The following is a 23989-nucleotide window of genomic DNA, read 5'->3' on the forward strand; positions in this document are numbered from 1 at the left end:
TGTACATTTCTTTCCATCACACTCACAGATAAAACACGTGTTGTTCTCTTTTGTTTCGAGTAAATCATCGGGGGTCCAATTCTGGGGAGTCCGGTCCTGACTAAATACACCGATACGGTTCACATCTCTATTGTCGCTTTCAATGGTTGAAAACTAAAAATTGAAAAGTTGAAAAAAAAAACATTTATTGCTAGAGATTGTTAAAATTTAATAATATAAATATATAAGTCATGTTTGAATTATAATATAATGAATATATTGTGTCTGAGTAAAATTTGTTCAAAAGTCAATGGATTTTGTTTTCTTTCCCTCACGTTGAAACTACAGTTAAACCTCGAAACAGAAAACACAAATTATCGATTTGAAAAAAAAAAATTGTCTAGAAATTCGTATCAAAACACGAAATAGAAAACTTATTTTTAAAAATGGTGAATGCGCCGGGATATTTTTTATATTTTACCCTTTAGTTATAAATTTGATTTGTTTTCATAATGATTTATTATTACTAATTGAGAATTTATTCATTTTAGTCTAGTTTAACACTTGGAATTGGAAAATAAATAGAATCTTTTAAATTAATTTCTTTTATTCTTTTATTTATTAAAAAACACCAGAATTACTTGACCACGCCCCATCTCCCTGAAAAAATTGTATGAATAAAGGCGGTTAATTCAAATTTATGTATTTTACTGATCTAAAATTTGTCCAAACTATTGTAAATGTAAATATGTAAATATATCATATATAGACACGTAAATATAATACTATTATTTGTTCCCAATATGTTCAACCAACCTCATGAGTAAATGTATGTGGTCAATATTAAATTTTTGTTAATTTCTAGGAATTTTTTTATGTAGGTAATTAGGCAATTCCAGATTTTTTTGTACAATTAAAACAACTGATAATTAGTCTATTCTTATATTCTGATTATACAATGTTAACAAAAACAGGTTTAAATTAAAACACAATAAAATTTACATTACTTAATTTCGCCGTTTTGACTTATGTGGGACCCTCGATCTACTAGGAGTAGATGTTCCCCCCGCACCAATGTTGAACATTCCAGTTGGTGGAACATTAAACTGTGGCGTTGCCATAGCCCCAAATGTAGATGGAGGACTGCTTGCACCAAATCCCTTACTATTCGCGCCAAACGCATTCGTGTTATTATCATTTTGAAAGTTAAATAACGGTTTTGGGGGTTCACTGTTACCAAATGAAAAAACACCAGGTTTCGTACCAGTACTTGACCCAAAAGTAAATACGTTCCCTTGAGATCCTTGAGGATTAGCTGAGAAACCACCGGATCCAAATGAAGAATTGCTACTACCAAATGGTGCCGCATTTGGAGGAGCTGTAGAAGAACTAGAACCACCGAATGGTGTCGCAGGGGGAGCTGTAGACGAATTAGTCCCGCCAAATGGGGCTGCATTCGGGGCTGCAGACGAATTACTACCACCAAATGGTGCCACATTCGGAGCTGCGGAAGAATTAGTACCACCGAATGGTGCCGCATTAGGAGCTGCGGAAGAATTAGTACCACCGAATGGTGCCGCATTAGGGGCTGGGACAGAATTACTACCACCGAATGGTGCCGCATTAGGAGTTGCGGAAGAATTAGTAGCACCAAATGGTGCAGCATTGGAAGCAGCAGAAGAATTAGTAGCACCAAATGGTGCAGCATTGGGAGCAGCAGAAGAATTACTTCCACCAAATGGTGCCACGTTTGCAGTTGCAACAGAATTAGTACCACCGAATGGCGCCACATTGGGAGCTGCAGAATTAGTACTACCGAATGGTGTTGCATTGGGTGCCCCAGATGAATTGGGACCACCAAATGGTATAACACTAGAAGACGGCTGTTTATCAAACGGAGAATTAAAAGCAGAAGTTCCCGTGTTGTTGTTTACTTGTCCAAACGTTTCCGTTGAACCAAAGCTTGCTGCTGGTGTTGTACTAAATGTGTTTGCACCGGCGTTGAAACTTGACGCGGTGGTGGTAGCTCCAAACGAAGACTGGAAGAACGACGGTGGATTTGAAGTTCCCGACGACTGAGTAAAACCACTCTTATTATCACTCAAATTACCAAATCCTGATTTCTGAGTTCCAAAGTTAGAACCACCGAAATTTGTGTTCGCATTTAAACTAAATGGGGGCGGATTAGTTGATGTTCCGAAGTTACCACCAAACGAAGGAGTAGCACTGGCACCTCCAAACGGACTTGCAGTAGAAGTCAAAGTACTGGTACTTCCAAAACTCGCTGTCGTTGTTGTGTTGAACGATGGAGCCGCTGCTGGCGTGAACAGCGATTTTGCGTCGCCACCAAATCCGGAAGCAGGAGCATCACCGGCACTTTTATTAAACGTATTTGGAGAAGCAAAAAAGAAAGCATTCGTCGGCGTCTTTTTGGTATCTGCACCCGGAAAAACACTTGGAGCTGATGATGTGGTTGAGGCAAAATTATTTTGAGTGTTAAAAGGTGAGGCTGTCGACACCGCACTTTTCTGCATCCCAAAGGACATGGGGGCAGCAGATGCAGTTGACGTAGCGAAAGTGAAAGTCGCGGTGGTCGCACTGTTTGGAACCATCAAAGATGCAACTGTGCTTACAACAGGAGGCGCAGTAAAGTTTGTGGCAACGGTGGTTGTAGCTTGGCCAAAACTAAACATTGGTGGTTTAGTTGTAGGAGTCGAAGACATGAAATTGGGTGACGAAACTTTGTTTGTAAAACTCGGCGGCGCGAATGAGTTTGCCGGTGTTGTTGTGGGTGGTAGAGCAAAAGAACTAGGTAAAGAAGCACCACCGAAGTTGGATGGCGTACTGGTAGTAGCTCCCAAAGTTGTCGATTTCGCTGAGAATGATATTGGTGGGTTTGTACTGCTCGCACCGACGAAGGAAAGAGATGCCTGACCCAAACTGCTTGGAGAACTAAAATGCGGTGGTGGATTTCCTTTAGAATTAGACGCAGTGAACTGCGGCAATAAAGAAGTTGCTGGTGCTGCTGCTGTTGTAGTTGGAGTGTTTTTTAGATCAAATTTAAAACCTGCTTGTTTTGTATTGTCGTTACCACCGCTTGGTTGGGTGAAAGAGTTGGGAGTTGCAAACCCAACGGGTTTTTCTTTAGATACGTTCACGCTCACACTGTTTCCCTGTTCTGGTTTGGTACCAAAAGTTATACCACTGGAAACGGGATTTGAAGATAATGTTGGATTTCCAAACATTAAACCAGTACTCAAAACTGGCGATGATGTAGCTGGTGCGGGATCATTCTTAATCGGCACAGGCACAATTTGAGTGCTTTCTTGTGGTTTTTGAGGAGACTTTGATTCAACAACAGTTGCAGATACAATGGGAACAACAAGAGAAATTGATGTCTTAGTTACGCTAGGTTGTTCCGTGTGGTAGTTCAAACTCGGACTAGTTAAAGTTAAGGGATTACTTTCACTGCTTGTCACTGAATTTTCAGTTTCAGGCAGATTAAATGTGACGTGCTTGGGACTTTTATGTGGACTTTTGGTACTTCCTGATAGAATAGACACGAGCGGTTTACTTGATACAGGTTCTTCCAGTTTTGCTGCCTCAGTAGTCTTCTGAGCTTCTGATTTATTCAGCGACCCCATAAGGGCGATGAGCCTGTTTCTCCTCATAGCCACCAAAGGTGTCTCATCAAAAACTCTAACAGGAGATGTCTTCTTGGGTTTAGTTTCCTGCGCGGTTTTTTCTTCTTTTTTGGTTACTTCGGGTTCAGGAGCTGGTTGGGGAGCGACAGGTTGTTGAGCGGCTATAGTTTGGGTTTCTACGTCAATTTTTTTTACAACTGGTGTTGGTTTAGGCGTGGCTATTTTTTCTGAAAATTGAAGTATAAATTAATTATCTCTATAATAAGAAAATAAAATTACCTGTATGACTTTGCTTCAGTTTTTTCGGAAAATAACCTTCCATAGACGACCGTGAAGCCATCACTTCATCAATTGGTTTGTTTCTGTGTGCTAACGGTGCTAAATGATCCTCTCTGTGGGAGTTCTGTCTTTGACGTTTTCTAGAGTTATTTTCATTATCATGGTCTACAAACATTCGTTTACCATCTTCATTTAGAACAAATTCTTCCTATCACAAAAAAAAAAGATATTAGTAACTGGGAATTGAAAATGAAATTTTTGCTTCACTTACTCCATTAGACTGTATCCTTTTTCTAGAAATTTCCTTCAAAGCATCCAAAACGCTCTTTGCACTCAAATCGCTTTTGTGAGGAGAATCCTGGCTCATATTCCCTGGGCTTGTCTTAATAATTTTTTCTAGTAACATCCTGTTATGTTCTGTGGTGTTATATTTTGACAGCTCAGAAGAGTTTAGCAGAGGACTTGTCTCCTCTGCTTTTCTTTTAAGGACAGGCAATTCCTTTTTAAAAAAATGTACAATTGGGAAAACACCTAATTTGTCATATCGAGAATGAGGACTTTGAAGATTTGTAGAAGATTTTTCTTGTTCCTCATTGTACTGGACCACTCTAGAGGAATAGCCAGGGCTGTTGCTATCAATTCTTGTGCTAAATTGCAATGTCAAGTTTGTTAAATAAAGAAAATTGTTTACCTGATGTGTGAATTCCATGTTCTGTTCTGTTTTGTGAGTTGTGGTGTTTGAAAAGTGTTGGCTAAAGCATATCTACAAAGGAACATGTTATATTGAACATTTTATGATATCAGTATACCTTCTGTGACCCAATCGGGTTGGAGTTGATAGTGTTCTACTTCTTACTGAACATGACACAAATGGAGAGTTATATCTATGACTTGGACTAGGAGTTCTGTCCATGGTTGAAAGGTGTTCAATTGGCGACGTTCTGACGAAAAAAATAAGACAAGTTTGTAAACAATGATTTTGATGTCGCGTACAAATGATAGTCTAAACTTCTTAAATTTGGTAAGATTTCAATATTACAACACAAGGCGAAATACAAGGTTAAGCGGTGAATAAACTGTGATGTGCTGTGATGTTTTAATAATCTTACCTTTATACGTCAACGATGCAAAAATGGCATAAATTTAAATAATCATGCACAATGCACAAAAACAGATTATGTTAGTCACTGTAAAACAACAACGAACTGTTTTTTAGGTTCCCGCTTGCGTTTTAACGTCCGATCAACGAGTACAAATCAAACAAACATAACCTCGCATTTTTAGCTGTCATGCAAGGTTCAAATTCCCCTAAAAAAAGTGATCGACGTTTTGGCGGGTAAAAATCGCGTTTTGAATTTGGGATACCACAAAAAATGTTTAACTTGGAGATAATATTCGTGCGAGTTTAAACTTTTGGACGTTGAAAAAACAAATGCGAACGACCAATCAGTTTCAATCGGTTGGGAAAGGAATACAGAATTGTCAACTGCGTACAATTAATAGTTATTTCTATGGTACGTGTAAAAACTTAAAAGAACACGAGTTTCTTTAAAGCCACGAATGGCATGAAAAAACTTTTTAAACCTGTATGTTACAACGCTTTATCTAGTATTGTCCATTTCTAATTTATAAAAATAATAAGCCAAAATCGTCTGTCCCCAAATGGCAAATATAAATAATATTGGGACAGCTAATTCCCGCTGATTTGTCGTATTCAAAAAAAAGGGTTCACTAAACGGCAATTTTTGAACCAACATCTGTTCGAAAAACGCCTACTTTTTGCACGATCGTATATGAAAATATTAAAATCATTTCTCCGTTTCCTTTAATTTTTATAAAAAATATCGAAAGTTTTATAACAGTAATTAAATCCACCGTGTCTAATGCAACGCTGCATTAAATATTTAGACCCCATCATGATTGAACTATTGCTACATTGTAGTTATTGAAATTCTTTCTTCCGACCATGTTAGGATCGGACTTTAAACTTATCATTGCAGGACACGTCTCCCCAAGTTGCTCTGATAAGACAACGATCAGCTGGAGCCCAAACAAGGCGCATGCTTGCAAGGTCGTGCATTTCCGTACCACACGAACGAGTATCGTCTGTTAACACTGCGCGTATGTGAACTTTGACGATGATGCCCTGCCTTGTGCTAAATTAACACATAGTGTATTGTTTGTTGATATTAACCTAAAATGCATTTCTAAAACTGAAAATGAGGCAGCAATTAGTTTGTTGTGGGTGCCTATTGGCTAGCAATCAATTACAACATCTCTGTCGTAGGGAATAACCTCATTTTGGGTAAGTGGTTTAAATGACAGTTTTCGCTTATGTCCTTGGGAGAAGGGTGTCGATGTTCTGAGTTTTATAAACACGCTGCCCTGGCTGTTTTTATATTTCGACACCGTTTCTAATTTTGTTACAACGTTATTTTTGTAATCTCAGGCGTTAACGCTTAATTTTTCAAAAAAAAAGACCAACACAAGCGTCTGTTAAGGAACGAAAAAAATTCGATTTTGTTACGAAAGACTGATTCGTTTAGGTTTATTGTTTACAACTGTGTTATTTCCGTTACTTTTAACTGTTTCGTACTGTTTCAATTCACATGTGTTCATTGCAACAAAGTACCTTTAGTACCACTAATCTCTTATTATACTACAATTCATTAAGTCCAAGTACCATTGTAAACATAAATCAGTGAACACGTCTTATTAAAGTACTATCACGAGTTTTCAATATTTTTATTACTCCGTTCAAGAATCACTGCTAAGGTAACGTTCCTACAGTTTTCTGTAAAAACCAACAATGATCCATGCCACATGATTATTATTTTTGTCATTGAATCGAAATTTCGAAATCGAGATTAACGGTTTGTGCGCTAAATTACATGTTTAAGTGTTTTCTTAGCGGGTGGGCCAACAGTGGCTTGCAAACAATTCTTGTGCTAATCAATCGTCAAATTGTATTGCTCCGAGAAAATGACGTGTCATTCCGAAACGATTTACTTTCAACGATTTTTTCCGTTATTTCTTTCGATTTTTTGGGGCGGTGATTCTCAAATTACGCCCCACATTAATATGTGTTTTGTTTTGACCTATCTCCAGTCTTTCTAACTTAAAACTTTTTTAATTTGAACGTGTTATCTTACGAAAAAGGCTTTAAAATTTAAAACCTGTTGGTATCCTTGATAATTTTATAGTTATGATCTTTATTATTGATTTTTTGAAAGATTAACAAAGCTGCTATCTACAAAAATTCCAGATTATAGATCGTAACTCTAGAGCTAAAAAACGAGCGTTTCTGAGATAGATACGAGTTTTTGAATTCCGGTGATCTTTTAGCTTCAGATATTTAATTAGAGCCGGAAAATGCGTATAGCAAACTTTTATGGTAAAGTTCCGCACTAGAGCAATAAATCAGTCTTTTCGCGTAGAAAAATATCTTTTTCTGTATTATAAAGGTACAGAGTTGTAAATTCCTGCTTGAGAGAAATAATAAAAAATGTTGTCCAAAAGAATAGCTCATCAAATAAACCTGATATTTAGATTGGGGTTAAAAGATCTTAAACTTTACCATTTTGCGCACAGGTGTACAGTCCTGGGAAATAAATCCAATTAGAGTACAGAGTTATGGATTTCCGCACGATTACTCAGTAATCTCAAAACCAGCCACAAAATTACACGAAAGCCTTTTCAAGATTGAAGCTTTTCTTATCTTATAAGATAAGACACGAATATATTGAATAGAATCTTTTTTTTTTCATTTTCCATTTTCCAATTTCCAATTTCCAATTTTATTTATATTTTTTTTTCATCCTTCGCGAATTGTCATTTATTTCACGGTTTTTGGATATTTTGAGTCCCTCAGAGCAAATTTTACATATTTCTCACTTCGGATCTCTCAGGTCCGTTATAGATTTCCCAAACCATCCTTCGTATCCTCCCAATGCGCCGGGTCGTTCAATTCATTTCAATTCTTTGGATCTTAATTTTCCAAATATTCAGAGTTTCCCTTTTTGAGATATTTTAGATCTTCGTTTAGATCCATTTGATTCTTGACGTTCGTTAGATCATTTAAAATGTTGTTATTTCATTATTTGGGAGTAATTTTTTATTTTAAATACAAAACAATGAAATTCTAAAAATAGCAGAACGTTTTTACATCTTTTTTTAATTCTTCACATCGATTCGTTTCTAAATAAAACGAAGCAGTTTAAATTTCTCTTGGTGTTTATTTACCCTTTTGGGAATTTTAACGTATGTAGATGGGTTAACTAACTGAATATGATCGATCGATATCATCCCCTTCTAGTGTTATACCATATGGTGGAAGTAGTTTTCGAATTTAAATAGTGTTGGTTGCTCTCTTGTATTAAGTCATAGTATGAAATTAAACATTACCTGATACGAGCTAGTAGTGTTACCAACATTTGGTAATAATGCAAGGTGACCAGGACTGCGATTTAGTACATTTCGTTATCTATTGAACATAATAAAATAGTTGAATTATATGCAGTATAATTACAATTATCGTCATTACACTACTTTTTTCCTTTTAAATTCATTGTTTCTGGTAAAACGATGCGTTATGTAAAAGCAGTTCTAGAAATAAACATGTGTTGAGATTTACATAACAGACAGCTCTGTTTTTGCAGCACAATTTCTTTCACCAAGTTCAGGACAGTATTATTTCTAGTTTATAGAAGTTTCAGCTTGGATGACGTTCAAACAAAGGCTTTAAATTACGCAACACATGATTGTCTTTATAGTGTAAACTTTGTAAACATAACTTTATAATTATTCTGTCGCATCTATGTACTAACAGAACGAGTTTTTAAAGCCTTCAGGTTTAATTTAAGTTTACTTCTTTGGTTCAACATCGTCCGAAGGCCCTGTGTAATAATCGTAATACTGCAGCTAAATCCACGTGCAAAATAAACTAATCATTTTAGAACGCTGAGATCCAAACTGTTTATCTGAGCTTCGATTCATCAAAAGATAATCAATAATCAGCTAAATTGTGTAAATATGTTTGTTCGCATTGAAGTAGAATTACTTTGAGTACGCGCTTAAATGCACGTACCTTTCGGACCCAACAAAAACTCAGGTAAAACTGTTTTGTTTGAGAAAAAGTCTCTACTCTCACATTCGTGTCTTGAGGGTGTTTAACACAACATCGCCAAAGTGTACATTTTGTCTTGATCACCAGACGCTAAATACCAACAATCATATGAGATCCAAAGGTTCGAAATTTTCATGAATAAATTATTACATAAATCCATAGAAATATTCTGCACAAAGCAAACCCTAATATCTTTGCTTTGGGCGTTGCGGCATTAAGGCTTGAGTCGGTCCTGATTTTGAATATTGCAGCAAAGAGCGAAACTACACAGTTTATGATAATTACAATCAACTGTAATTCATTGATTGTTGTTAAAAGTTTCCGGGGTAAGTTGTTATAACTTTATGAAGTGGCGCTTAAATTATGCATTGTTTAACTTTAGTGTGGTAAAGGACGTTACAACTTTTGGAAACTATTTAAAATCTCATAGATGCAAAAATTAATTTGAAAACTTTCACTTGAGGGGAGTACATCGTAGATTCTTTCAAGTTAAATAGAGAAATAAAAAATCTTATCTGTAACACAGTTTTGTACGTGAGGGTTTAGATAAAAATTATGCAATTTATTACTTAGGCGACGTTTTATTTTATTTAATGCATTTAAGCTTATTTTATCTTATTCTGTGGTGATATAAGATAATATGATGTGAACAGACTTTCAACGCTAATCGATTTTTTCTTCGTGGCAAAAAAAAACAAAAAATTATCAAGTACCTACCAGATAACCGCTTTTATAATTTCATGGTCGTGGCCGAGCTTCAGGGCTCTTTATCGTCACATTATTTTACATAAGACTGTTATTGAAATGTACGAATTTAATTCTGATCCCAGATAAATGTTTAACAGATAAGCTCTTATCTTTCTTGTTAACATTGAGATTTCTGAAATTTCCGAAAATGCTAATTATGGTGTCCAAAGTTTAGCACTGAGCAGGAATTTCAATTTGCGACGAATATGCATTTGTTGTTTGATAGTCTTAATTTAATCATTGCTACCACTTCTTTCATTAGTGCAACTTTTTTTTTGCAGGTTGGGAGTTTTTATGGCATCCATTATGGTAAACAGCGGTTCTTTTGGCTCCGATAGAAATGACGATACGAAAGTTACTTGCATGCAAGCCAACAGTTTGCACAACAGCACATCAAGTCCACTTACAGCGAGCAGTGCGACGCAGTCTAATTGTAAAAACGATCTTACAGAAGCGGAGGATCATGGCCAACTTTATAAAACACACGCTGTTGAGCCTATATCATCAGAAACAAAATATCTTAAGTCGGAGAGTTATGATGATAGTTTAAAATCGGAATCGCCATCAGGAACTAATGAAACAAAGCGATCTTTGTTTTGCCGTTTTCCTCTAGAAAAAGTACAAACAATACTATCAAAATATACAAAGTCAGATGGAAGTAAGATGAAGGGCCCTCGGAAGGTCCTTTGTCTTTATTGTGATCGAACTTTTGTTAATATCAACTTGCTGCAGAAACACGTTGAAAGGTGCCATTCTTCAAAACAATTACGACGTGTAAGTTTGAGAAAACATCAAAACTTCCTCACGAGTACGCCATGTTTTTATTGTGATAAATTTACAACAACAGAACATACTTTAAAGGAACTTTTTAAACATTTAATCGAGAATCATGCTAACAAATATTATGGTTGTTTGTGTTGTGAACTCAGGTTTCTTAATTCTTCGCACTTGGCAGATCATAACGCTTTATGTCATAACATTATCACACCTCAAAACTCCGATTCTCAAAACTCAGTCACTCAGTCACAAAAGCAAGAGCCTGAAGCTGAGCCTGTTAAAACCGTGCGAAAGAAACAGAGAAGAAGAGAAGCAAAGTTGCTCGAGCTCCCCGGGTCCATCATAGAAGAACCAACAAAACCAGGAAACATCAAGAACCTCCGAAGTAAAAAACTTTCTGTTAAAAGTTCCCGAATGATAGTCAAAAGGAGCAAGAGAATACAAGCCAAGGTAACAGAACCACCTAAAAAGAGGCGTACTCGAGATCTCAACGAAAAGAAGAAGAAACAAGATCGCCTCGACCAGAACTTCAGCGCGAAAACCACGGAGAAGACCACAAAAGCAGTGTCTAACTTCATCAATCCGTACCCGGAGTTCGATCACTTCTTCCAAGTAAAGAAAATCACCGATCATTCCATCGATAACTTGAAGATCAGTTCGCTGACATTTGACGATGTCTTCGACAAGGCTTTCTTCAATAGAATTAAATGTAACATCCAGGAGAATCTCCTCCACCACATCGACGGGAAATTGTTCAAAAACGAGGAGTCAGAAAGTCGGATATCGAATTTTGAGAAGATCTCCTCCACTCCGCCGGAAACTCAGAGTTTACATTCTGAAAACTACGGATGTGAGATTTCATTGAACGCGATTGCTCCGACGACGCTGCTATTGTCGAATCAGCTCGGTGATGATCCAGAGTCACAAATTGAGTACGGCTCTAAACCCTCAAAGAAGAAGACGCAGATGAAGAAGGACGAAGTTCATTACAAGTACTTTACGCGTCGGAAGTACCAGGCGAGTATCTTGGAACATAAAGAAAACAGAGATCTCAGTAAATTAGACATGTGGACGCAGTACGTCATAAAAAACCGACAACAGAAGATTATCGACGATAAGAAAAGCCCGAAAGAGATTTTAGATTACTTCGCCGGCGATGAATACAAAAGCACGATGAAGCGCGAAGAACTCAATCGAATTCTTGACAGGAGAGGTCCGTTTGAAGATCTCCGAGAAGAAGTCAGCAAAAGAGCAGCCTTAGATAAATTAAACCGTGACTCACTCAATGACGATCATTCCACTGAGATTGGAGAACTTTTGAACGATATTATCAACAGAGTGTTCGAACTAGTGAAAGAACCTTCAATTCCTGCGAATACCACAAGTCAGTTAAACGAAGAAATCCCTGAAATTCCAAGCTATCTCAACTTAAGGTCTACCAAGAACATAATACCTGAAAACGAGATCGATAGATCTGATAAAATAGCCTTAATTTGTTCATCTCAAGAGACTGAAAATTTCGAACTTCCAAGCAACACAGTAAGGGCGAAAAATGAGAAAGTTGAGCTCACCGGTGAATGGGCGAGGTCACGAATTTATGTGTGTGCAGCCTGTGGACTCAAGCTTCAAAATTTGAAACAGTTCTTGGAGCATAAAAGTGCAGCGCATCAGTATATTTGGGTGCAGCACTACGAATTTGTAGGAAATCAGAGCGAATTGTATAGACATCTAAGTATCCCAGTACTAGGCAAAGTTGGAGTTTTAGAAAATTCGAATCAATGCAAAGTGTGGAAGAGAAGTGATGCTAGACTGTGTACGAAATGCGGGAAACAGTGCAATAGTTTAGGTGAATTACATAGACACATTTTGGAATGTGGCGGTGATTGGACTTGGATGCTGGCAAGAAAGAAGTGCAAATACAGACCGTTTGGGGCCAAGTCTCGGAGAAAGAGAAGAGGTAATTTTGTTGCATTACATCACAAAAATACAAAGATGTTGTTTTATGTACGGCATTTTGCACGCGAGTAGAGATTTAGACATTTTTTGTCGGGCTTATTAACATTCTCATTACAACACATCTTTTTGTCTTTCAGGTCTGGTGAAGCGGATTTACACGCAAAAGACCGAACCTTCCGAGAAAAAAGTGTACAAAAAGACCTACGACAAACCAAGTGACGGTAATATGCCTCTACATATATCTCGACAGTAAAATGCACTAATTTTGTATTTTTTTAGCTGAGACAATTAAGCGTATGTTGGCTAATTTACCTCCGAAGCGAATAACCCGCAAGATCATCTCACTGAAGGACGGCTTCAACACTCCAAGAACCAGACAAGTGAAAACGACCAAGCAGCCAAAATTCAAATGTGGAAAACTAATCCGTGGAAAAACCAAAGAGCAGGCCACTGTCGTCAAATCCGACTACGAAAAAACGAGTAAGGGTCAAAACAACAATTACCGGCGATCTTTACGGAGTCTGAACCAAGTTCTAACTAGTCGAATTCTCGATACGAACTCGGCACGGATTGTCCGAAGAAAATACACGCGGAAAATAAAGAACCATCAGAGTGATAAAATTCAAGATGTTACCACACAGGCAGTTGAGGATGCGGCCAAAGTTTCACCGAAAAAAGTTGCGAAAGTTGCGCCAAAGCTACAAGACGACGAGGCTAAGAAAGAGGTTAAAACAAAGCGTTCTTCCCCGAGGATAGAAAAGCGCTCGGAGTTTAGCCTAGGGACGGATAAAATGAACATCAAACGGTTTTTTCCAGTTAAAAAGAAAAAGAGAATCAACAACACAGAAAGCGTAAAGAGTGTCTTTAATAATATAGTCGAGTCAAACGACATCGAAGCTGAAGTACAAGAAAAAAAACTTCCTGCAGACGACGTCCCGCAGTCAGATGGTGTTAATTTACGCAAGCGAAAAAGCGACAACAAAAATCCTGGGAATAAAATTAAAAAGTCTAAAATAAAAAAACCGAACACAAAGAAATTACGAGCTGTAAAAAGTATCACTAGCGAAGGTCCTCCAAGTCTTCCAGAGATGATTAACCAAACTGAAGTGAAGGATTTTTTTGGGGAACTGGTAACAGACCCTGATTCAGATCTTAATGTAAATCAAGAAGATGAAAAACCTCCAATTTTGGAAATCGAGAAGGACGACAAAGATGAGAAAGTTGAACATATCACTGATGACAAGGATGTCTCTTTACCGAAGCTAGAAATTGAAATGCCGCCTCTATTACCACAATCAAGTGCTGTTCAACCCAAAAGAAAAGTTCGAAAACCGGTGAGAGGCTTAAATGATTGCATAGCAATGCTAACAAGCAAACTTAGTAAAACTTTTGACGACTCAACAGTACGTGGTGAAGGTAGTCAGATGCATGAAGAACCGAAGAAGTCTGAGTATATCTTGAAAGTTCCGTTTTCGAACGAGCATTTCCATCTACGCTCTCAAGCCAGTGAAAATGAGTGCCTTGACTTATCTAGTAATGTCAAACAGAGCTGTAAATTAAGTGATGACGGTGAAAAAGTGCCACAAAGTGAAGTACCTGTAACGTCTGTAGATTATCATGCTGAGAGCTTAAATGATGACAAACAGACTCAAATAACACAAGAACTTGGTAATGATGAGGAAGTTTTTGTGCAGCCCAGTTCTTTAACAGAAGATTTGAAAGAAAACGATCACTTTATAGTGAATCCAACCACAGAAACCGAAACGACCAACTCTCCAGAGAAGCGAGCCCGCGAGACTGATTCCGAAGACGAAGTTCCCCTTTCAAATCTACTGCAAGAAGAAAGAAGTCTGTTACCTGAAATCAACAATAGCAACCTTGAGGATAAACCAGTTGATACGCCTATTAATTTATTCACTTCAGTTTCCGATGGAGACATTCCACCACCTATAGAAGAAACCGAGAAATTAGACACTGCAAACAAACCAAAAGACCGTTCGTTTGAAGAAGTTGCGCACTCAAAAGAGAAGCTAAATCTCGAATGTGATGCCAAACTGTCTAAAAAGAAAGACGTGAGCGTTCTTATGGAAATCAATGATAACCTGTGTGAAAATATCGAACTCTCCAACACTATCAATCCAGTTTTTGAGAGCAGAATTGACAACAAGCTCGAAGATTCTTTACTGGTAACAGCGAATTTAACGTTACCATGTAAAGACTTTACGAAGTTAGAACTAACTGAAACTAAAGATTCCGACAACTCGCAGCAATTAGATCACTGCGAAAGTCAAACTTTGTCGATGTTCAATAAGTTCAACTTTTTTACGAAGAACAACGTGGATGATATCGTGTGGAAGAACGCCGTCAGTGATATTATCGATGACGAGTCGCCGTTATCCGCAGAGTCAAACGACGATAAAAACGCTTCAGATTTCAAAGAAAATTCTATAGTAGACGAAAGAGCCGGGAAACACAAACAGAGAAAGAAGTCTATCAAAACTAGAAACAGGGCGGAAGCTCAGAAGAACCCTGACGCAGAGAAAATCAACAGAAAAGGCTCCAAATCCGTGAAAACCAAAGCATTAAAGAGCGTGTTTGATGATGTCCTGTTAGAGTTATCAGAATCAGTGGTGGATGAAAACGTTCCTCCGAAGATCGAGGCGGTTCCTCAGGATGACGTATTTTTACCATCTGAAGCTAAAGAAGACTCCATAAATGACGACACTCTAAAACTCATCGACGACCAAACTTCAAACAGCCAAGAGAATGATGACGACAAAACCAGCGCCGAGAATGCTAAAGAACTTAGACGCAGCTCGCGAAATTCCAAGAGAGTTACCTCTTACAACGAGACGGACTTGCTTGACCCTCTTCTGGACGATATCGAGAGTGATCGAACGATATCGAAAATAATCAAAGAGACTACAAAAGACATCTTTGGTGGTAAGCGCAAACATCGACAAAAGAAGGTCAAAAACGGCCAAGTGGAGAAGAAACTAAACGGAGACGAATTATTCGACTTGCTGAAATCCACCACTAACGAAAACATTGTCCTCTCTAAACCAACTAATACGTTTTTCAACACTTTCGATGAGATTTCCAATGAGTTCAATGATGATAATTTCGATGTTCTTGAGGATATCTTGGAGAAATCGATAGCAGTAATTGAGGAGAATCTCTCAGAGCAAGCGGTGTTAATTTCAACAGAAGCTGTACCCGACTATGATAAAGTTAACGGACAGTGCGTTGACACGGAAGTCAAAGTGTCCCCAGAGAACAAGAAAACCTCGAAAAAGAAGTCAAAGAAGCATAAGAACAAAAATCCGGCTCAGTCCGTCGACTCCCTAAACGATTCTGAGCACCTCCTGAGTGTCGAGTCGATTGAAAATACCGACGCTAGTTTAAACGAGAGCCAAAGTGACATCAAAAGCACCGAAAAATCTAAAAATATTTACTGTGAGATTTGCAACAAATCTTTTTCGCGTATGGAAAGCCTAACGAAACACAAACGCACATTGACTCATATCTCGAAACTATCAGAGCTTGAAGCCAAAGAAGCTGCCATGAAAAATAAATCAACCGAGTTGAGTACGAACGAAGAAACGGAAACAACACACATGTCGACTAATTCTACCAAAGAGCTGAATTTATTGGACATGCTTGGAAGTATGGACGATGGAGATTGCAAACAATTTTCTTCTCCATTTACTGTGAATGTAAATAACTCAAACTTGAAATTAGCTGACATTATAAACGACGTTTTGAACAAACCCATGCTAAAGAAAGACGGAGAAGCGCAGAGTTTCGACGAGATCATCATGCAGAATGAAAACGAGCAGCCGCCACCGGAGATCCGCCGGTGCAAAAGTCTGGCTGAGCGAAAGAGTTTCGAGTCTGAAAACTGTTTGGTTACCAACAATGATACTCATGTTAAAAACGTCGATTATTTGGAGTCGGAGATGTCCAATGCGGCCGCTGGTACGATTCTAGAGAAGCAGATAACATTACTGGAAAACATCATTGAGAATCGGTCGGGGTTGGAGTACATTGAAGAGCTTTCGGTGTCTTCATCCGTAAACGATAACATGGAATTAGACAATGAGATTGACATCGCTGACTCGAAACAAGTTGAATCCGTCTCGGTCTACTCCGAGAAGAAGACCACTCAAAGTAACACCGAGAGGAGCTTTCTGAAACCACTGCAATACGAAGAGATCTCTGAAGATAGTAGTTTACGAAACTACGACGAGCAGAAGTCAAGGAAAGTGCTAAATCGAGACGAAGAGTTGTTCTTAGAGTGCTGCAGCTTACTCAAGAGCGGCTCCGAGGGGTCGTCCTATTCCAAGAAGTTAAATAATTTATCAAAAGGTTTGAACAACCCAGACTTGAAACGTGGCGAAGAAACCGATTGGTTGGAAGGCAACTGTGTCTCCCAAAAAGAAAACTGTGACTTTGTGGAGTGCTATTCAGATAGCTCAAGAATCAGAACTCCCCTAGGCGACAACTTCTCGCAGGAAGAATCTAATTCTGCCACAATATCGTCACAGTGGGAAGTAAACAACGCGACTTCCAAGAAAGAGAACAAGAATTTAACATTTGAGAAGGTTTTTAGTGGGAAGAACGAGATTTTTTGTGAGAGAAACGAAATGGAGAAGTTACACACGGTGGTGTCTTCCTTCGATCGGGTCATATCGGAGGTTTTGCATACAGAACTGGATACTTCGAATGAAAACATGAAGAAAGAGTAAGTAATTTTGTATTTTACATGGTTACCACTACATTTTGTATCCAGTCGCGGTAGTAGTAAGTTCTTGTATAACCAGAAGGATCGGTGCTCTCACAGCCGTTCTGACTTATGAAACTTGCAATTCCAACATGTTCATCGCCGTTGGGTGCATGTTGGACTAGTGGCCCTCCAGTGTCACCCTAAAAAATTTCAAACTAGTCGAAAGTTATTAGTGTGGAACGTACTCTGCAAAATCCTTGGTTGTAATTTCCGTCGACACAGAGCATACCCTCTTTAATTTGGTGCCCAAAAACGGCAGCGCAGTCTTCGTTGCTGATGGATCCAACGTAGACATACTGCAGGTGTTCAGAAAGAGCAGGCTCCGCTAGTATCAAAATTTAGTTATTGCTATTATAAGTTTGATAAGTACCGTCGCTTCTTTGACCCCAACCCAACGCTATTCCTGGAGCGTTTGCATCAAAATTGATTTCTCCAAAGGGCACCGGTTTAATATAATCTGAAACGTTTGATTTTAAAGCAATTAACATTTGGAGGAACAACCTGTAAAATTTATCGGGATTCGCAACTTAATTAGACCAATATCATTTTCCAAAGTCATTGAATTAAAATCAGGATGAACAACATAAGTTTCGGTGGACAACAGAACACGATTTGAATCAGATTCTTTCAACTTTGGAGATCCGAGTTGGATAAGAAATTCCACAGCACTGAAATAGCGTGTAGAAGTAAATGAGTAAATGCGCGAAATCGATCATACTTGTAAACACAACTTCCTGATGTTAAAATCCATTGATTGTTTATCAGAGATCCTCCACAGAAGAATGTACCATCTTCGGTGGTTTGGTAGATGGCCGCTGAATATGGGAATCTGGTAGCCGGTGCCCCTATGCCTCCAATGATTCTTGGGTCATTTCTACTGCCAAGAGCAATTATAACAGAGAATTTGGCCACAGCGAGCAAAAACAGAACTTTCATTTTGACTCGATGTTAAATTTAACTGTCTATATTTTTATCTTATCGTAGAATTTTCAAATAGTTCGCAGCCTATTTTCAGAGGCTCCTGGTTGTAAAATTAAATCCACCTAGTCATCACTTTAATCTCTGATAGAACATTTTCAATTGATAATAATTTACGACTGGAGAACATTTGAGATTGAAATACTCAACAGAACTTCTTTCTTGCAGTTCCGTCATTGATCTGGAAGAAATATCCTCTTCCAACGACAACGACAACTTCAAAGACTCCGGCGTTGTCGATGGTAAAAAAATGCTAACCAAAGGCGCCATGAAAGTCTTTGAAGGCTTGAAAGTCTCCATTCCGACCGAAGAACTAAATATAGACAAGATTCTGACTTCTGGATCCTCCGTAAAGACTCAGGATGATCCCGAAGTCCACATTAAACCATCAAAAATGAAGCGAAACTGTCAGCCGCAAAATAAGAAAGCGGGGAAAACCAAGCATAACTCGAAATCGTCGAATTTAAAGAAGTTTGAAATGAACTCGAAAGAGCACGACGTGTACGATTTTGAAGAAACTCAAGACAATTCCGATGTGTTTACCAAACCCGATTTCCGACGATTCCGGGAAAAAGGGAAGAAGACTGAAAAGCTGGATGGGAGTGATGATGACAGTAGAGATTATACCGATGGGTTTAGTATTGACGCCTTGTCATCAAGCACTTCTTCAGTTTCCGAAATGTTACCACCGAAGACTGAGACTGAGCAAAACATTACCAAGAAGAAGTGCATGATCATGGGACGCATCTTCAAAAACGCGGTCAAGTCCAGAAGCGTTGATGAAGACATCAGAAATATTCCAGTGATAGACAATACGAAATTGGTGGAAAATTTCGTGTTGAATTGTTCAGAACCAACAGAGAACGCAACGGATAAAAAACCAAGAATGACTGAAGAAGAGATGAACTTAGCGTTCGATAAATTAGTCAACAGTAAAGCTCAAGAGTCGAAAGAAACTAGTCCAAAAACGTGTTCGTTGTTACATAAAAGCGGTGTAGGTAAAAAGAAACAAAAAATTAAAACCAAGAAGCGCAGTCATGGAAACTCCGACTCAAGCGACGATGAATTTAATCTACAAAAGTATTCAAAGAAGCGCCACAAGAAGAAGAATAACAATACGGAAGAGAGCTGTATCAACCTCGAGCAAGAACTCCGCGAATGCATCGGAGTTGCGAGCCGGAAGAGTCAGAGAAAATGCACGAGTGGCAAGCAAAACGTTTTGATCGAGTATTGGAGCTCCGACGAGTCATCGTTTGAAGCGTTACTCGAGAAGCAGATAGTAGAATCAGTAAAGAAAAATAACGTAATTAATGGAACCAGCAGTAGTGTCCCTGAAACTAAAGTAGAGAGTAAAGTAGAACCTGAGAACATCCCGATTTTCGAAACTAGCCAAGTAACTGAGGAAGTTCCGCATAAAAAGACGAAAAATTCGCCACAGACGTCCAGTGCTAACCGTCGAAAACGAATTGCAGCAAACCCTCTTTACCACTGGTCTAGTTCAAGCGAAGACGAATCGCGAGATTTGATAGAAGTGCGACCTATCCGTGACGAACTTGAGGATGATGAGGACAGACCGGTTCAACACGGATGGATCGTAGGAGACTCCCCGAAGAAGTTAGTGACAATGTTAGCGCAGGCGAAAGGGAAAAAATGTGACGTAGATAGTGTTAAGGAACATGGGAAGAGAAGGACAAGTACATTTAGTTGATAATACAGTTTTAGTGAATACGACGGATGGAACTTTAAAATTGTATCTCCCTGCAGAAGGCATTAAATAAATTTAATTGTATTTTCATTATACATAATATAGTTTCATCAAAGTTATCCAAAGTTGTAGAGAATTATGACAAATTTATATATAAATTTGTAGTTGGGAAAATTTCACGTATTTAAAACAGGCTTTGTAAATAGGTATGTGAATTAAACCTGTTCGGATCATGTATTACATAATTAATTTTCTAATGGTACTAACCAGAATTCTGTTAGTTTTTATACAGATGTATACATTTTTTGCACTGCCGTGATTCTGTGTAGATTTTTTGTTTATATTTTGAATATTTTAATGTAAAAACAAGTTTTGTTAATACAAATCATACAAATAAATTAAAGAGTGCGTTATGGAAAAAGGAAACAGGGGTTTGTGTAATTAATAATTCACACGTTTCAGGTGACTCGCTTTTACCGATTAATTATTAATTGTCTGTGTAATGATTTATTGGATGACTGGGAATAGAAAATTAAACTTTTTTATCAACGTGTAGCCACAAGGACCTGCTCAGAAAGTCATTAAATGCGTAATTTTGTTTTTTACATAGCATCCACCTTAAATTTAACTTCTTATTCGCAGCTTATTTTTGAAGACTAGAGCTCTTACATAATTAAAATTACATAATCTTTTTTTCATCGATCGAAGGTATAGAGGAAACAATAAAGTTTTTATTTGATGAATTAGGACACGCAAAATTTGGAGGAGAATCAAACACTTTAAGTGAGTAAAATATTCATATTCAAAGATCGTTCCACTGATAACGGAAAATCAAAACGACCGAACAAGTAAGCTGAAAATTTCTCAAAATCAACGAATAAAGAAACTTGATGGTAGAAAAAATAAATTTTGTTGCTAATTCGCAGCCGATATAAGGAATTTTAATCAAAGAAATTATCATAATGTCTTCATTGTTTATGAAAGCAATTTGGTTTTACTTTTAAATCTCCCACAACAATGGTGACAACGTGCTAAACCCCATAACTTAAAATCGTGACTGACAGCTGTAGGGAAATTAACGTTGTTTGGTTGAACGTCAAAAAAAGAACCAAAACAAGTTTTTGGTTATCGTTTTGTTTACTTGTCAGTGCAATAAACAAGCTAATATCTATGAAAATGTTCTTTTGAATGGGAGATGGAATAATCAGTGCTGTCTAGGCTTTAAATTAAACAAAATAAACGAAATTTATCCAGGTATTTTGGACAAACACAAATCACAGGTAAGACAGTTTCTCAACTAAAATTTTTAGACTAGCAAAGGAAATTAGGTTTTCGGGTTCATTTCCCACATTTCTGCCCTCCCAGCTTTAATTTTAAGGTGTTAGTTGAATACCGCATTTTATTAACACCTTTTTTCCTTAAGATGCAGTCTCAACTCGAGGCGGCGCTCTTAGGGCACAGCTCAAATGTAAATGCTTCTACCAATGTAGATGACGATGAAAACAATTTCCATGATGAAGATGGAGACGACGTAGAAGATTATATTGATGAGGTCTCTTTTTGTTCCCTTGCACAATCATTCCTATTCAATATGCAAAAAGACCTAATAATTGTTGTTGCTTGCCATCTTAAACTAATTTTTGTTGGGCTGTAGTTTGCATGATAAATAACCCTTTTTTTGGTGTTGGGACAGTCTCTATACTTCTATTTTCACAATGTAGGAAATTGAATTGGATAATGGGTCCCGTTGCGGGAAACCAATCATTGGGACAACTTCAACTTCACGCACTGTAACACTTCAAATGCTGTTGGCGGCTGATATCTTACAGCCTGGTAAAGGAACTATGACAATAGAATATTTGGTATGTGACTAACAACAGCAGTTTAAATGATAAGTGTGTTGTTACTACAGGGGCAGAAATTTGTTGGAGACTTGTTAGAGGACGGAAAAATCCGGAGCCAAGAAACTGATATCGTTTTCGCGTCTCCGAGCGCATGGGCTATAGCTTGCAAGAGGTTTATCAATCCAGACAAAAAATCTGGTTGTGGATGGGCTTCTGTTAAATACCGCGGGCGGAAACTAGACGCTTATAAAAACATATGGTATAGGAAAAAGAAAGAGGAAAGGAACCAGGAGCTTGACAGTGTTACAGAATTCGAGACGTTGCTCCAAAAAACTATGCAAAATACCAGGCAGTACCACAGGGTTGTCGTCAAACACAACACTATAGCAAACAGAACTTTAACCCAGTAAGTTTAAGAAAAGTCAAACTGTTGTTAAAATCAATCGAATTTCAGCGATGCCAACACTTTGATAGAATGCATCCCTTTTTCAAATTTGGGAAAAGTGCAACCGTTCTTGGTGTCACTTTCAACCAACGCGGCACTTTTAATGGATTTCCATTGCCATTTAACAAAATCTGAAGTTTGTGGATACCTTGCCGGCCACTGGGACGTCAATAATCATAGTAATTTGTTGAATCTGTTGAAAACAACCAGAGGACATAATTTTTTTCAGACTTGCAAGTAACCCACGCCTTCCCCTGTCGCAACACGAAATCCGACAGAGAAAACTCCCACATCGTGGAAGCTGAAATTTCCAAATCCATTGATAGAGAAAAACTCACCCTGGTCGGTTGGTACCATTCTCACCCCTTCTCTGCAGCGGCCCCTACTCTCAGAGATGTGGATGCTCAATTAGATTACCAAATACGGATGAAAGGGACGTCGGATAATAATTACACGCCCTGCATCGGGATAATAATCTGTAAATTTAGTACAATTGGTTTACACGAATTGACACTTCCATTTTAGCGCCCTACAACTACGACAACAGCTCATTGGAATCCAGTATTATAGCCTATTGGGTGATTCCACCCCCTGAAACGAAGCCCAACGAATACGGGCGCCCTATGCTCATGTCTTACAGTGTAATCCAGGACTCTTTGATCACCTCAAACGTGAAAGAAGAGATAAAAAAGTGCGTATCGTACTATAAAAAAGAAAGCGATTTTATCAACTTTGGCGAAAGATACGTTAACTCTAGCTTGTACATTGATAAATTAAAAAACACGCTGTTATCCAAATTCCCGAGGGATGAAAGCGAAACTGTCTTGTGGCGCTTCATCAAAGACGCGCTAGGTTACCACAGCGAAGAAAACGACTGTTTGTTATCCATCCCTTCAATTTCAAAGTCGCCACTCTTGCCCAATATGAGCACTTCTTTGAGTTCCAACCTCATGATGCCCACAGACATTTCAAACATTTTATTCAATTCAGGGAAATTCCCTACCGCTAGTAGCTTACTCGGTCTTCCCGACCCAATGGCACACAGTACTTTAGCAGCAAACAACATGTTCCTATCAACTAACTTATTTAAAATGCAAGAACTGCTTAAACCGCTCTCTACCAGTAGTCCAATACCCAGTAAATCAAAGTCTGACAAACATACATCACTGAAAATCCCCGCGGACATCAAAGGGAAGTCTGATTTTGCCGCAGACTTGCTCAATCTTAAGAATAAATTAGAGTTTATAGCCCCAGAGTTGAATTTGTCAAAGTCTGATTATTCAGCAGCGGATCTAAGTATACCGTCTTCTAAGTCCGGGAAAGATTTTTGTGTTCCTTCCGATTACTCGTTGAGTAAAAGTCTGGAGATGAGTGAACGTCCTGCGAAGATCCCGAAAAACGATTTTAACACGATGGATTTGAGTGTACCAAAGAATGACAGCGAGAGTACTGATATGAGTGCTTCGTCCGAGCAAAGGAGCACGAATGAAGACAAACCCTTGAATTTAACTCTTGATTAGTAAAATAACGAATTTTTATAGTTTGAATTTACGTGGCCGTACGATTTTTATTTGTGACGTATTCAAAAATGTTTTTATTTATATTCATTGTGAAAGGCTGTACTATATTCTATGTTATTTCCAACGAAAGTATACAATTCTAGTTCTTAAGAGTAATATGAGAAACAAAGATTAAAATAGAATAAATTATACGAACTAAAAACT

The 23989-nt window shown here is 38.1% G+C and overlaps 4 protein-coding genes across 7 annotated transcripts; 2 read left to right on the plus strand and 2 right to left on the minus strand.

Moving 5' to 3' along the window:
* Positions 1-905: 905 nt before the first annotated feature.
* On the minus strand, positions 906-10016 carry LOC148174954 (uncharacterized). Of its 2 annotated transcripts, none has more exons than XM_088037381.1 (6): positions 9745-10016; positions 4712-4843; positions 4594-4665; positions 4174-4549; positions 3903-4110; positions 906-3850 (listed from the first exon to the last, which is right to left on the minus strand). In XM_088037381.1, exons 2-6 carry the CDS (start codon positions 4813-4815, stop codon positions 987-989), a joined length of 3624 nt encoding a protein of 1207 aa, XP_087893507.1. In that variant the 5' UTR covers positions 4816-4843; positions 9745-10016; the 3' UTR covers positions 906-986. The 2 variants fall into 2 exon arrangements, with proteins under 2 accessions (XP_087893507.1, XP_087893506.1); XM_088037380.1 differs by lacking the exon at positions 9745-10016 and adding an exon at positions 5012-5226.
* On the plus strand, positions 5978-20070 carry LOC148174955 (uncharacterized). The gene is made up of 5 exons (XM_088037379.1): positions 5978-6207; positions 10056-12508; positions 12645-12728; positions 12787-17251; positions 18440-20070. Exons 2-5 carry the CDS (start codon positions 10069-10071, stop codon positions 19977-19979), a joined length of 8529 nt encoding a protein of 2842 aa, XP_087893505.1. The 5' UTR covers positions 5978-6207; positions 10056-10068; the 3' UTR covers positions 19980-20070.
* Positions 17269-18238, minus strand: LOC148174956 (brachyurin-like). Its single transcript, XM_088037382.1, has 5 exons — positions 18012-18238; positions 17795-17961; positions 17664-17750; positions 17479-17618; positions 17269-17433 (listed from the first exon to the last, which is right to left on the minus strand). The coding sequence occupies exons 1-5, from the start codon at positions 18227-18229 to the stop codon at positions 17269-17271; spliced, it is 777 nt and encodes a 258-aa protein (XP_087893508.1). The 5' UTR covers positions 18230-18238.
* Positions 20071-21044: 974 nt separating the features above from the next.
* Positions 21045-23987, plus strand: LOC148174957 (MPN domain-containing protein-like). 3 transcript variants are annotated; one of them, XM_088036124.1, is made up of 7 exons: positions 21045-21256; positions 21400-21528; positions 21698-21838; positions 21889-22226; positions 22275-22444; positions 22495-22743; positions 22791-23987. In XM_088036124.1, the coding sequence occupies exons 2-7, from the start codon at positions 21400-21402 to the stop codon at positions 23783-23785; spliced, it is 2022 nt and encodes a 673-aa protein (XP_087892250.1). In that variant the 5' UTR covers positions 21045-21256; the 3' UTR covers positions 23786-23987. The 3 variants fall into 3 exon arrangements, with proteins under 3 accessions (XP_087892250.1, XP_087892251.1, XP_087892253.1); XM_088036125.1 differs by lacking the exon at positions 21698-21838; XM_088036127.1 differs by lacking the exon at positions 21400-21528.
* The last annotated feature ends 2 nt before the right edge of the window (positions 23988-23989 follow it).

This window comes from Gnatocerus cornutus, chromosome 5 (genome assembly GCF_029298725.1).
Source record: "Gnatocerus cornutus isolate USDA-ARS CGAHR chromosome 5, icGnaCorn1.1, whole genome shotgun sequence".
Lineage (NCBI taxonomy): Eukaryota > Metazoa > Arthropoda > Insecta > Coleoptera > Tenebrionidae > Gnatocerus > Gnatocerus cornutus.

Excerpts from the sequence above, each read along its gene's own strand:
- LOC148174954 (XM_088037381.1), bottom strand. The coding sequence starts at position 4,815 with ATGGACAGAACTCCTAGTCCAAGTCATAGATATAACTCTCCATTTGTG. Across the intron at positions 4,666-4,711 it reads ACCCGATTGGGTCACAGAAG|ATATGCTTTAGCCAACACTT; the intron begins GTATACTGATAT and ends GTTCCTTTGTAG. Across the intron at positions 4,550-4,593 it reads ACATGGAATTCACACATCAG|CACAAGAATTGATAGCAACA; the intron begins GTAAACAATTTT and ends ATTGCAATTTAG.
- LOC148174955 (XM_088037379.1), top strand. The coding sequence starts at position 10,069 with ATGGCATCCATTATGGTAAACAGCGGTTCTTTTGGCTCCGATAGAAAT. Across the intron at positions 12,509-12,644 it reads GTCTCGGAGAAAGAGAAGAG|GTCTGGTGAAGCGGATTTAC; the intron begins GTAATTTTGTTG and ends TTTGTCTTTCAG. Across the intron at positions 12,729-12,786 it reads CTACGACAAACCAAGTGACG|CTGAGACAATTAAGCGTATG; the intron begins GTAATATGCCTC and ends GTATTTTTTTAG.
- LOC148174956 (XM_088037382.1), bottom strand. The coding sequence starts at position 18,229 with ATGAAAGTTCTGTTTTTGCTCGCTGTGGCCAAATTCTCTGTTATAATT. Across the intron at positions 17,751-17,794 it reads AATCCCGATAAATTTTACAG|ATTATATTAAACCGGTGCCC; the intron begins GTTGTTCCTCCA and ends CAAACGTTTCAG. Across the intron at positions 17,619-17,663 it reads TTGGGGTCAAAGAAGCGACG|CGGAGCCTGCTCTTTCTGAA; the intron begins GTACTTATCAAA and ends TTTTGATACTAG.
- LOC148174957 (XM_088036124.1), top strand. The coding sequence starts at position 21,400 with ATGCAGTCTCAACTCGAGGCGGCGCTCTTAGGGCACAGCTCAAATGTA. Across the intron at positions 21,839-21,888 it reads CTATGACAATAGAATATTTG|GGGCAGAAATTTGTTGGAGA; the intron begins GTATGTGACTAA and ends TTGTTACTACAG. Across the intron at positions 22,227-22,274 it reads GCAAACAGAACTTTAACCCA|CGATGCCAACACTTTGATAG; the intron begins GTAAGTTTAAGA and ends ATCGAATTTCAG.